Below are 13,535 nucleotides of genomic sequence, written 5' to 3' on the forward strand. Positions count from 1 at the left end.
ATTATATTTTCTTGGTTGGTTAGCTCAGCAATTATGAAAACTAAAAAGACTAAAGCTTGTAGATCAAAGATCAACACAAACTCACAAACAAACAATATAAACATAGAATAAAACCCTTTAAAATATATCCAAGCAGAGGCAAAACAGGAGTGAGTCGAGACTACAAGTAGTGCTTAAGAATATGTTGAGTTGAAAGTACAAACGTAGGAGAGTTGAGCTGTGTGGCTCAGAGCTTACCTGTGCGGGTGTCTCCTCAGTCAGCCACCTGTATGGGTTTGGGCTGGTGGATGCAGAGGCCATGGTGGTGGAGGCCAAAAAGTGGAGAAGTGTTCCGGCCCAGCACACCTGCACCAGGATCTCTGATCGCAGGACCAGGTGAGCCCGGCGCAACCAATCTATTCCTGTTCCTCCTGGAGTGCCTTCACAATGTTACTCAGGAATATCACAGCTGCTGCAGTGAGCCACAGACTCTTAATGTGCCACTTTGCACCAGCCATCTCTATTTGAACACATGGATTTATCGTCTCCATGTGCCAAAGTACTTGGTACTTCCAGAGTGTAATATGGTACAAATTAAATTCCTCTTCGTAGTCCATGCCATCCTCCCATCTGAAACACACCGCCTCCAAAAATGCCATAATGAAACATAATGAAGTATTCTGTAGCACTGGAATCAATCACTGGGGCAATTAATTCTCTTCACTTCTACTGCATGGTGGCAGCAGACATATTTGTGCTTCTGAAACGCATATTACTTGCCGTAGTTGTAATAAATCCTTCACTGTGTTTTGAAAAAGGTATCTGATGATAATGGGCTGTAATTAGACCCATCTATTTTCATCAGGAGACCATTGCAAATAAGTGGAGCATGTCTGAACATTATGATAGTGTGTACACACTGCTTAGCAGTACATCCATTTTCTCCGCTGCACATCAGTGAACGGCAGTGGATTGTGGGGGTTTTCAGGCACCTGTAGTGTATGGAAGGGCACATTGTATTCTGAGCCCCTGGGCTTGCAGCAGTTGCAAGATTATTTTTACCTGCATTGCGAAGGACACAATTCCTCCCTTAGGTCTCTGCTTTATTAATGGACAAATCCGTTTCACCAGTTAAATGACTTGGCCTGTGGTTTCTAAGCCTGAGAGATTTTAGCTGGGTCCTATTTGCCCGGGTCAAAGTATGTGGGGCTGTTTGTTCACAGCTGTGAAGAATAAAATCTTATTTTATAAAAAAAATAGCAAATAGCCAGAGAACTGGAAAAGTTAACAAATTCCAAACCTGTTTATGCTTGTCATGCTGAATTTCTCATTTTGTCTGTATTAGCGTTGTATTGTTTTTTTCCCTCCCTTTGTGTTGACAGAAAGCATAATGATAAAATGTACCTTCTTTGCCCTGCGTGGCTCTATTTAAATGCTGTGCTGCAGTTTGTAATGGGCTAACTGCAATCATGTTGTCGCCGGGCCCTTTGTGATTGAGACCGACTCGCCCGGCTCCTCGCGCGCGCGGCGGAGTGCTCTGTGAATTACGGTCCCCGGGCAGCGGGGCGCGGGGACGGCGCGCTGTGATTACATTATGAAGGAGCACGTAAGTCCTGACGCGGCGGGACAGGGCCTTCTGAGGCTCGGGAGATAACGGCGGAGGAGCAATTTCGTCTGGCGAAACGGGAGTGGGGGGGGGGGGCTTTTCTCCCACTGGCGGCCGCCGGCCTCGACCGGAGCGCGAGGTACATCAGAGGTGCTTATCGGCACTCTCCACCGCAACAGGCAATGCAGATGCAGGAGATGGCGCGAGCGCGGGGTCTTTTTTTAACCAAAGCAGCGGTGATTTGTTCTGGAGCTCGGAGACCTCGGCGACGGTGCTCAAACCGCATGCGGGCGAAACAAATTGAGTTGGGCATCGCGGGGGAAAGCGGCAGGAGCGGGAGCTTCGTTTCCCTCTCTGCGTCGGGGAATTCAGCGCGGTGGCCTAGAATGGCCGAGCGGGGTGATGCATCAATTTAAAGGGGTCAGCTGGGGATAACATCTTCTCCCGTTTCTCTTTCGAACTGTCTGAAACCCACATGCACACGCACGACGGTGTCTGTACACACACTTGGATTGAGTATGCGGCGGTATGCTCTGTGTGGCCAAACATCGTGTCACCGGCTGGACCACTAATCAATGTCGGTCACCCAGGTCAATACTATGTCGACTAGTGGGGCAGAAATGTATTTTATTTTTATTTTTAATTGTTTTCATGTTGATAATGTGATGTGTACAAAACACTGAACTCTAAATGGTAAATGGAATTAAACACCTTTCGGCAAATCTTACAGCAAGATTGCTTTTTATTTTTTACTGTTTATAAATGATAAAAAACGCAAAAGGGCCATGTGCAAAAGTTTGGAAACCATTATTTTTCATTACCCTGGTGATTTACTCGTTAGGGCTTCAATGAGTTCTGAATTAACTCCATGCCTTCTAAATTATCCAACTGCAGTGGCTGTTCTGCCATGCCATGTCCAAGGATTTCAGAATGAAGATGGCTACAAAAACTCTCAATGTTTCAAACTACCCATTTTCACTGTCAGAAAAATTATTAGAAAATGGAAGATAAATGGAACAGTTGAAGTCAAGGTAAGAAAGATTTCAGATACAATGGTACAAGATACGTGAGAAATGCTCAGAAGAACCCACACCTCACTGCAAAAGAGCTGCAAAAAAGAGTAGCAAACACAGGTCCAGTTGTTCACAGGACAACGATACAGCATACTTTAAAAAACAAAGACCAATGGCAGAGTTTCCAGAAAGAAAGACCTCAACCTCAAATTAAGTGTCTGAAGAAAACTGTTGTGTAGCAGATGGAGCACAGGAAATATTGTGCAAATGGATTCTACCAAATATCAAGAAATTCTAGAGGTCAAAGTTCAAAGGTCAGTCCAGACATTGAAGTTGAAGAGAGGTTAGGTATTCCAGTAAGACAATGATCCAAAGCATACATTACATGACATGTCATTTGGCTGGCATTTTTATCCAAAGCGACTTACAGTTGATTTAGACTAAGCAGGAGACAATCCTCCCCTGGAGCAATGCAGGGTTTAAGGGCCTTGCTCAAGGACCCAATGGCTGTGCGGATCTTATTGTGGCTACACCAGGGATCGAACCACCGACCTTGCAGGTCCCAGTCATGTACCATACCTCGAAATGAACCATGAAGTACCTCCAGGAAAGATGGATGAAGGTTTTGGAATGGCCACCACAGTCCCTAAACTTGAATATTATTGAAAATCTGGAGAGATCTCAAAAATGCTATACAAGGAGGCTGAAGAATATTTCTGAGCTAGAGTTCTGCTTGGAAAGCTCTTTACAAGCTGTTACAGTTGCACGAGGAGGAGTTGCAAAGTACTAACTGACTGGATTCCCAAAAGTTTGCACAGGGCCTTTTCCTTTTTTTATTATTTTAAAACTGTAAAGTTAAAAGAAATGTTTAATAAGTAATCTTGCTTTAAAATTTGAAGGAATGTGTCATGTTTAACGTTGTACCATTTGGAGTTCAGGTTTGCTTCTGTTCACTTAGATATTCATTAAAAAAAAATTTGGACCAGTACTTTTGCACACTACTGAATTATAAGGTAGAAAAGTATTCATGTCATAACTTGACATCAATCAGCCTTGTAGCCACAATGCAGGTCAACAAATTGTTTGGGGGGCTGTATCACGTGACCTAGTTATTTGGGGGTGTTCTCTGTCCCAGTTCATTTATTTATTTATTTTTTAGATCAAAGTTTTTTCTGCCCTTAGGAACTCCTAGCTTATAGTGCTTATGACGTTGTTGTTGCTGCGTGGAAGCTTTGACAGGCACTGGCCTTTTCCTCTCATGGCCATGAAAAACCAAGAGCTAATTTCTTTGGCAAATTGTGAGCTGGATAATTGCTATTGTTTCATTTAATTATGGTGTGTGTATGGCTTAATTTTTGCTATCAGGTCATATGCCATCTTGTTTCACTAAATGGTAAAATTGCAGAACTTTGGATCAATTAATTGGAGCACCTGGGGGAGGGCTGCTATTAGGATGAAGGAGATTAAGTGAGGGTTTGGTAATTACCTGTTAGAAACACCCTTAATGAATCAGAAGCTACTCAATTGATCTCCGATATCTGACATTCATATTAAAGGCATGCATCGTATTGTCTCTATTATTGCTCTAGCAATCTGTAATTCAGTGTAATAATTCAGAGAAATGGTCATATGACTGGCTAAGGAGGAATGCTTGTTGGCTAAAATAATGTTGCTCCCCTACATATTTTCAGAAAAAGAAAAAAAGAATTTGATGGATTTGAAATCTTGGCTTTTCTTATTTTCCCACTGGAGTCCCTGGTCTTGACTGGCTAGAATGAAAATATTAATATTAATTTAATGAGTTATATAAAGAAATATATAAATAAAGGTGGGGCATTCCCTGGGAGGATTTACATGTTACCTTTCATTGATTAGCCTATAAATATTTAGCTATGTATTTGTGAGGTGTTCCATGGTAATAAAAAAGATTTAAAATGTCTCAGAGAAAGCTTGGCTCCGTTTCAGTGCCTAGCTTTACATAAGAAGCCGTGAATTCAGTTCAAGGGTGGGCAGTTCCAGTCATCATATATTTGCATCATGTCTGTTGGGTTTCATTCTGCCTTGGGTTTTTATTGTTTAATTGACAGAAAGCCGTCTCGCCTCTTGCTCCGTCTGTAAATCATTCGCTAATTGAATCGCAGCCCTGTCAAATCCAAATGACTCCTGCCTCCTCCTTCTTTTGGAGATTTAGGAAAGAACGCTTGTCATACACTACCATACAAAAGTTTAGGGTCACCTTGTCTTTCTGCTTTTTCTGGTTTGTTTTTTTGTTTTTTTTCAGTTTGCAATCAAAAAATCATAACTGGTCAAAGACAGAGCTTTTATAAAAGAAGTGGGACTAGTTTCAGCTGTCAATTATGCTGGAACACATTTGATGGCTAAATAGTTTTAAGTCTAAAAGGTCCAAGATATCAAATGAGCCTCAAACCACTGTGCTGCTGTCAGATATGCAGTAGATACTACAATAATTGTTCCTCCTGAATATGTTTTCAACAGGAATATTCCTTGTACGGCTCAGTCCCTCACTCTGTACAACCACCCTAAAAGGTGCCGAAACTCATTCGTGTGGCAGTAGAGGATAGGCAAGACAGTCCATGAATTCCTGCTGTGAGTCAACTTTTCTCTTTCATCTGGTGTCCAAAGATTTTCTGGTAGGTGAAGTCTCCAGCTGTCATTCAGAGTTCCTCCCTTTGCAATCCGAGCCGTCCTTTGTCATCACGGAGCGGAAGAAAAAGATGAGGGGGGCAGTGCTACTGTAGGAGATGGTACTTTGAATTGTATGCGTATTCGTGATGGCTGGCAGAAAAACATTGAGCCCTTCTTCATAGCACAGTGTTCAAAGCAGCTTTAAAATTCACCTCTGGTGCTTTCTGTTTTGAAGTGTATGATCAATCACACAAATGATGCAGTGAGAAGGGTGAATTTGGGAAAACCTTCCTGTCATTTATTCAGCGCCGTACTTGTGTTGTGTCAGAGGCGCTCAGGAGGTGATGTGTTGTGTGCTGCGCTCCATGGGGAGGCCTGGCTCATTCACCAGGGGTAATGGTGTCTGCAATTCGCTCCGAGCCAGATGGGGCATTTACCTGCCTGTGAGAGAAACACTCAGGGATTTGTTCAAGTGTGCAGAAATGAAGTGCTGGGGGTGGAGGGGACATACCGGTGGATTGAGCGTAACTTTGGAAACCCCAGAGGGAATTCGATTGCCTACCCGCAGACTCAATCAGATAAGCACACCAGCAAAATGGATTCTGCTCATATTTTGTCAACATTCAAAACACCACATTGCTGGTCAACCTTCACATCATTTGCAAGTGTGCTAAAAAAAAGAGAAACTAAATTATCCACCATCCACAGCATGCAATGTAAGTGGAAGTCACAAGTAGGATAAATATGTAATCTAGGAAAAAACAGTAACGGTGTATTTCACATATGAACCCCACCTAATGCTTTGAGCCAACAATAAATAAAATATGAAATGACCATATTTTCACGCAGTGCACCTTTAACTAAGAGTGCTTTGAGTCTTCTTTGAAAAGGTAACGAGCTTTCTGAACGTTGTTGAATGTTTCTGTTGGTTTTACTGTTTGTCGTCAGAGATGGCGTCCCTGGTTGGTACATCTTCTCCTCAGCCTTCTTTAATCTGTGTTAACAGGCTCTCTTAGTACTGTTTGCAAAGTGACAGTCAGAATTTTGACTCATCTGTGTTTCCCCAGAGGCGTGGTGTGAGGGTGGAATTAGGCCGGCGAGAGGATGCTGGCCCACAGTTTGATTATCATTAGCGAGGGGTCAGTCTCAATGAATTGATTAACAATCTCAGTCCCCTCCCCCTCAACATTGCAGTGGGGAATGTAATGTCAAAATGTCAACCAAGAGAGACAGGAAATGTCTGCCCACACATCCCCAAGGCATGCACTTTCAGCATATACCAAGTAAGTCTTCAGGGGTCAGTTCTACAGGCTAACCTTGATCAGTGTCACACAGCTGTTGATTGGACGTGAAGTCCGTTGTTGGAGGTTGTTTAGTACTTTTTTGCTCTGGCTCTGACCACCTCTCGTCATTGCTGTGAAATGTGACATGAAGTAACATTTTGATTATAGAATCCAATTCCAGCCCAGGATGCCTGGCTGCACAAACTGAATCATTCAGTGTGGTGATCCTGGGTGCTTTTCTCTTTTAAAATGCAGCCTTGCTCTTTTCATTCATGATCTTGCTGCTCTCCATTGCACATGTGCCTACACTAATGAAGATGGTTTTACCACAGTTTTTTCACTTGTTTTCCTTTATTCTTTGTGATGCCAAATGCATATGTATTTGCAGCTAAGACGCTAAAACAAATGATGTGATATGTTCTCAGGAACTTCCTGTTCAGCCTACTGAAACTATAGTCTCCCATAATGTCTTTTTTCATATCTTACCTGGAACAGTGCAAACCCCACAGATTGCAGTCTGGGAAAGTTTATACTGTGGATAAATTGAATGTTCAACCTTGTATGAAATATAAAATGGTGTTGTCCTCATTGCAATGTAGAGGTCTTGATACTTCTCAGACAACCATGCACTCATACCATGTGACCCCACATTACAACTTATTCAGTACCCAAACCACTAGCAACACTCAACTTTCCCAAATGACGCAATTTGTCAGAGGCATGCTTTGCAGAACAAGATCTCCGTTGGCGTGATACTATGTCTAGTTATTTGTCATGTACGGACTCTAAAAAGATAAGCAACAAGCAAAAGATAGAATTTTGGTTTTTGGGTGAGTTTGACAGAGTACAGAGCCTGTGGAAGGCTTTCCTTGGCAATTGTGTCGCATAGCTGTGGGCATGGCTCAGGGTTTCTGGTCACATCGTGCCAAAGACGACCCTCTCCCTCACGCTCTCTGTTGTCCTGACAGGTACATTCGCCCGGACCAGCACCTGAATGCCAGCATCATCACGTCGGGCTGCTCTACACACCCTGACCAGAGCGTGGTGTACCTGGAGCACGTTGTGGTGCGAGTCCTCATCGTACACCCGCGCAGAGGAGACCTGCAGATCAACCTCATCTCCCCTTCCGGGACTCGTTCCCAGCTGCTGGCCAAGAGGTGAGGATGCCTTGCCTGCAAAACCCATGGTGTCCTCCAAATAATAAAGCAGCCCTACCCCACTCACAGCCTCCACTGCCCCCAGTCCCAGTACAGACTCTAAACACAAGCCCACCCCACAGGACAGGAGTCTTTCAGTTCCAGCTCCAGCTCCGGTTCTTTGCCCCAGCATGTGTCCTCATCTCAGAGGTCCTTGTGCTTTCCAGACTTGTATGCGGCCCATGGATATCCTGTCTCCACCTGAATATTCATAACGAAGCAGAAAATCATATGACCTCTAGTTTCAGCAGTAGCAAAAATGGGAAATGAGTGGAGTTTTCTGTAAATGTAATATCTGTGACTGAGCATCATGCGGATTGGGTCCACAAGAGCCCTGATGTCACTTCAATCGTCTCTCTCTGTGTCAGGAGAGCTCTTTCATTGCAATGAAAGGCATCCATCGAGGACAAAACTAATATTTGTATTCTCTTCTATCTTCTCTTTGTTTAGCCTTCTAGTTCTCTCCCCTGTACACACACCGATACACACCGGTGCATACGCATGCCACCTCACTTAGCTGGCATTCGTCCACTGCTATCTGGATGTCTGATATCGCCATTGAAAGGATAAATTATTATTATCCTCAGATCCTAGAAATTAGGAAGGGTTTATAGATTAACCTTTTTGTTCGTTCGATTTTTATCATGGGAGATCCCTGTCTCTGACATCAAATGTAAATGTAAATAAAAGATAGGATGCTATGCTCTTCATGCCAGCATGTAATGATGTCAGTGCTGAGTAGCAGTTTCTACTGCTGTTCTCAAGTTTTCTTTGTTTTCACTGTATTCTTTATGGCATTTTTGGGCAAGGCTTTGATCCACGTTTTTAGCCTTTTTAACAAATTCCCTTTTTTCCCTTTAAATGCTTTCTTTTCCTGTTGAGAATACACTCAGTGAGCACTTTATTATGCATTTATTAGATGCATTTTTTGAACTTGCTCTTCTGCTGCTGGAGCCCATCCGCTTCAAGGTTCAACATGATGTGTGTTCAGAGATGCTCTTCTGCATACCACGGTTGTAATGCATGGTTATTTGAGTTACTGTTGCCTTCCAGTCAGCTTGAGCCAGTCTGGCCATTCTCCTCAGATCTCTCTCATTAACAAGGCATTTCTGCCCACGGAATTGCCGCTCACTAGATGTTTTTGCACCATTCTCTGTAAAATCTAGAGACTGTTGTGTGTGAAAATCCCAGGAGATCAGCACTTTCTAAAATACTCAAACCACCAAATCTGGCAACAACAAACATTCACTTAGATTACATTAGATTACATTTCTTCACCATTCTAATGTTTTATCTAAACACATGACAATATCTGTATGATTTTATACATTGAGTTTCTGCAACATGGAGTACTGTAGATATTAACCGAATAAATAGATCAGTGAGTGTATGTTGTCTGATATGTGGGACCCCATACTAAGACCATATTTATTTCACATTTTTTTGGTATTTTGCTTTGAACAGTGTGTATTGTTGTGTTAGATCTTAAAAGTCCAGTCTCTGTCTGAACAGGAAGAACATTTGAGCTGATACCATTGTCATAATGTCCGGAAGTTGCCGGAGAAGACATTTGCTTTGAATTAGTGTTGAGGGGACACTGTGGCCAGAACCCCTATGGACCACTAGATTTACAATGTCATTTTCTCTCAATGAGCAGGAATGGTTACATTTTTCAAACTACAAACAGGCAGAGCTTATGTACTGTTTTACATATGATGATGGGAGGTTCTCAGAGCTCATTTGCAGCAGGGCTGGTGCTGGATATTGGCACAGGAGCTGATTATACTTTGTTGCACTGGGGAAGAGAAGTTCCCTCTAATCAAGCTCAGGAGCTCAAAGGAAATCCTCAATCACTCACTCTGGAGTACAAAAGGAAACCCTGAGCTGCGTTCAGAATGGCTCGCTCATCCGCTCCCTCCCTATACACTACATAGGGAAATCCAGAGCGCTGGATAGGGATTCAGTGGTGAAAAGAGAAGATTATTTCGGACACTAGATTCTGAGTAGGCTACTTATCAATTTTTCATTTTATTTTTTGTTTTGAACAAGGGTTTTCCTGGCTTGTTGTGCACTAATTATGCATCTGTGATTAATAACCAATAAGAAATTAAACAGACATTGGGTCTATTTTTGTTCACGTGAGCATGTTCTGCCAGCCTTACATTTATAGATGAGCGCAGCAGGCTCAGTCGTCATCTTGAAAAACATATCTCCTGTGATTGAGCAGTGTACATCATTCGTACCCTACATTTTGTGGTGCATTGTGGGGAATATTGAATTAACTATTTAGGGTGTCAAATTTGATACCGTAAATAGGGGCACCCTACAAAATGCCGATCCCCTAAATGGTAGGCTATACAGTGTTTAGGGAGCCATCCTAAACACAGCCCTGGTCTCCTTTCTCCATTAATGTCTCACACATTACTGAGAACTGACAAATTACAGTTTTCAATTCCAGTACCGATTTGAGCGTTGGATGGCTTTTTACCCTGTGTAGTAAGCTGGTGGCACAGCTTTTAGATTTAATTGGCTTTTTACCAATTTCTTGGCATTGCCCAACTATACAGCTCATACAGGATGTGGCTGTCCCATCCATCTTCTCTGGTTTCTGAAGATGAGTGTTAATTAATAGGTGTATATTTAGCCATCTCTAACAAACCAATTAATTGTGCAATTCCTTTCAGACATTTTCATCAAGGATGTAGATAGGTGCAACATGAGATAACCAAACGACAATTTTAGAAATTAATTGACTACTCTGCATTGTAATGCAATAATTTTCTTTCAATCTGATGACTGGAATTGTATCTAATCAATTCCTTTACATCAATAAATGAAAGCTGGTTTGTTATTTGGAGGACATCATAAAAACAAAAACGTTGAAAATTTCCAAATGAGTTTTTCTTTTGCAGACACTTGAAGTTCTATGTAGATGGGTTTTGTGTTGCTTTGCAGAATTGGGTAATTGCTTCAGCATTAGAACAGCAGTTGATAGAAGATGGAACTGTTCCCAGTGAATGATAATAAAACTCTTCAAATGAATGCTCACTGTTTTCTGTTTTATAAGCATTTTCTGTGTTTTTTTCTTTTTTTCTTCTCTCACTCGCAATTGCACGGCCTTGCAGATTGTTTGATAACTCAAACGAGGGCTTCAGGAATTGGGAGTTCATGACCGTGCACTGCTGGGGAGAAAAGGCAGAGGGACTGTGGACTCTGGAGATCTTTGACTCCCCCTCGCAGCAGCGTAACCCTGAGGTACTCGGTAAGGGATTGCTGTCCTGCTCTTTTCAGAAGTCCCCTCTTCCTCCAGCTCCCCCCTGGACTGGACCTGTCCAAATGTCATCTCTCCAGGGCTGTGTGAAGTTTTCAGGGTACTGATGTGCCAAAATGGCAGGCATCAGGATGCTGGTTTCAAATCCTGATGGTATGAAAGCAACCCTGCGGAATACAAATACCAGTACCCCTGCATCACAGCAGTCGTATTAAACAATAGCTGCCTGCCTGCATGCACTCTGGAGGTTGTGACGGTGATGAAGTGGACTTGTGAATTAAATATGAAATATGAGGAATTTAAAGAAAAACAATTAACCTTTGTGTAAAAGTCACCTGGAGATAAGTACTTGCTGTTTGCTTTGGTACACCTAATTAAATACTTTGCCTTGGGTTTGTTTTCGAATGGTCATTGACCTTGTTCTTGAAGGTTGCTGTTCATTTCTGTTGCCAATTGATGTAAATGTTAAGATATAATTTTAGATGTGTTTTGAAATGATAATGCATCTGCAATTACGGATAATCTTTGGGAGAACATCTCATGCTGTTTGTAGAGATGGTGGGTGTGTCTTTGAGGCCAGTTATCACAACTGATGCTTTTTTCATAGTAGATATGCTTATAATACTGTATATGCTTGTGAAATGTTTTGAAGTGATGCAATGGTGTGTTCTGTGTCCAGAAAAATCCAGAGCAAGCCAGGGCTCCCATGAGGCACCACATAATCAACCATAGAGTCACTCAGAGCTGGGGGAGGGGGTGATTACCCATACCTCATCAGTCAGTCATGTCTGCTCCGTCTGGTGCCTGGAGCTCAAATATACCAGCTGTAGTGGAGCAACTCAGCTGGCAGATTGGGGGGAAAAAAACACACAATTGTTATTGGGGTGAAAAACTGAAGTGAAATGGATTTGTCAGTTATTTTTAACCCCTTATGGGCAGATGCAATGCCAGCGTTGTATTTTATCATATGAATGTTTTTCAAGATGCATGCATTGTGATTCCTACACCTTTCTGTGGGTTTTATATATGGCGCCTTAGTCCATAATGGGTTAATGCCATTCTTGCTGTAGGCAGTGCAGCGTCTTGGGATAATGGCATTATTGCTGAAGGCAGTGCAGTGCTTTGGGATAATGGCATTATTGCTGAAGGCAGTGCAGCCCCTTGGGATAATGGCATTATTGCTGAAGGCAGTGCAGCCCCTTGGGATAATGGCATTATTGCTGAAGGCAGTGCAGCCCCTTGGGATAATGGCATTATTGCTGAAGGCAGTGCAGCTCCTTGGGTTAATGGCATTTTTGCTGAAGGCAGTGCAGTGAGAAGAGGAGACCTGTGTGCTCCTGTTCCTGAGCAGTAGCAATGCTGCCTGTGTGCAGCACACTTGTTCAGTATGATGCAGTGCTGAAGATGTCCTCTCACCCCCCAGGTAAGCTGAAGGAGTGGTCCCTCATCCTGCACGGCACTGCCGAGCACCCCTACCACACCTCTCACCACTCACGCTCCAGGATGCTGGAGATCTCCAGCCCCAAGGCCCACGAGCCACTGCAGGAGATCCCAGAGGAAGAGGAGGAAGAGGAAGAGTACAATGGTAAGCTATGGAAGCATTGCCTTCGTGCATTTGTGATGTAAGTGCAGGTGTGACTTTGGCTATATACTGGTTTTATAAGGTGCACTCTTTGGCAATTGTTTCTGTTTTTTTGGTTAAGAAAACATCTGATTGATCTGTGGGTCATATGTTTTTGGGGAGGATGTTTAACTGGTCATCTGAATTTTACCTGTACCTTGCAGGGCCATGTCACACTGAATGTGGGGACCAGGGCTGTGATGGTCCCGATGCTGACCATTGTCTGAACTGTGTTCACTTCAGCCTGAGCAACGTCAAGACAGGCAGGTAAAGGAGTTTATGGGCTGATTGTGATATTGTAGTGTGCCCATGATGATGCCTACCCACTTGATTTGGTGCCAGTTACTGTTTGCTGCCTCTCTCCTCAGACAGCCCTGCTTTTATACTTTTTGTTGTCATATTGTATTATGTTTGCTTGAATACTAATTCTACTGCATATTTCCAGTTGGTGGAAAAAACATACAGTGGATAAACAGCAGCCCTATGTCCCTCCTGAGACCTGTGGATGTTTTTGTATTTTATTTCATTTTATTACTCTTTATCTGTGAAGATGTTTTTGTGCGAACACTCTTTAGAAAAGAGAAAACGATTGACCTGAATTGACAGACTTTTGAAAGCTCCCCCACCCCCACCCCCACCCCATTCCCAGGCATTTGAAGAAATGTGAGCGGTCACTCAGGACCTTCTGAACCCGTGTGATGTGTCCTGTGCCCACTGCAGGACCTGTGTCAGCCAGTGCCCCCTGGGCTACTATGAGGATGTGCAGGCCCGGCGCTGTCGACGCTGCTCCAGAGGCTGTGAGACGTGCCTGGGCCGAGCGTGGAATGAGTGCCTGTCCTGCCGCAGAGGGCTCTACCTCCACGCCGACCACAGCTCCTGTGTGGACACGTGTGCCACAGGCTACTTCGCTGACGATGGTA

At 43.2% G+C, this 13,535-nt stretch overlaps 1 protein-coding gene across 3 annotated transcripts in view; it reads left to right on the forward strand.

Annotated features, from left to right (window-relative positions):
• Window positions 1-13,535, forward strand: part of pcsk6 (proprotein convertase subtilisin/kexin type 6) — a 41,816-nt gene that overhangs the window by 18,924 nt on the left and 9,357 nt on the right. For 2 of the 3 annotated variants that reach the window (XM_061246647.1, XM_061246646.1), the window contains 6 exons: window positions 258-375; window positions 7,496-7,684; window positions 10,849-10,985; window positions 12,418-12,579; window positions 12,780-12,882; window positions 13,336-13,532. In XM_061246647.1, coding sequence (XP_061102631.1) covers window positions 258-375; window positions 7,496-7,684; window positions 10,849-10,985; window positions 12,418-12,579; window positions 12,780-12,882; window positions 13,336-13,532 — 906 coding nt within the window. The remainder of the gene's footprint in view (window positions 1-257; window positions 376-7,495; window positions 7,685-10,848; window positions 10,986-12,417; window positions 12,580-12,779; window positions 12,883-13,335; window positions 13,533-13,535) is intronic. The other variant, XR_009709005.1, reaches the window with a different exon arrangement.

The sequence above is a fragment of the Conger conger genome, chromosome 6, assembly GCF_963514075.1.
Source record: "Conger conger chromosome 6, fConCon1.1, whole genome shotgun sequence".
Lineage (NCBI taxonomy): Eukaryota > Metazoa > Chordata > Actinopteri > Anguilliformes > Congridae > Conger > Conger conger.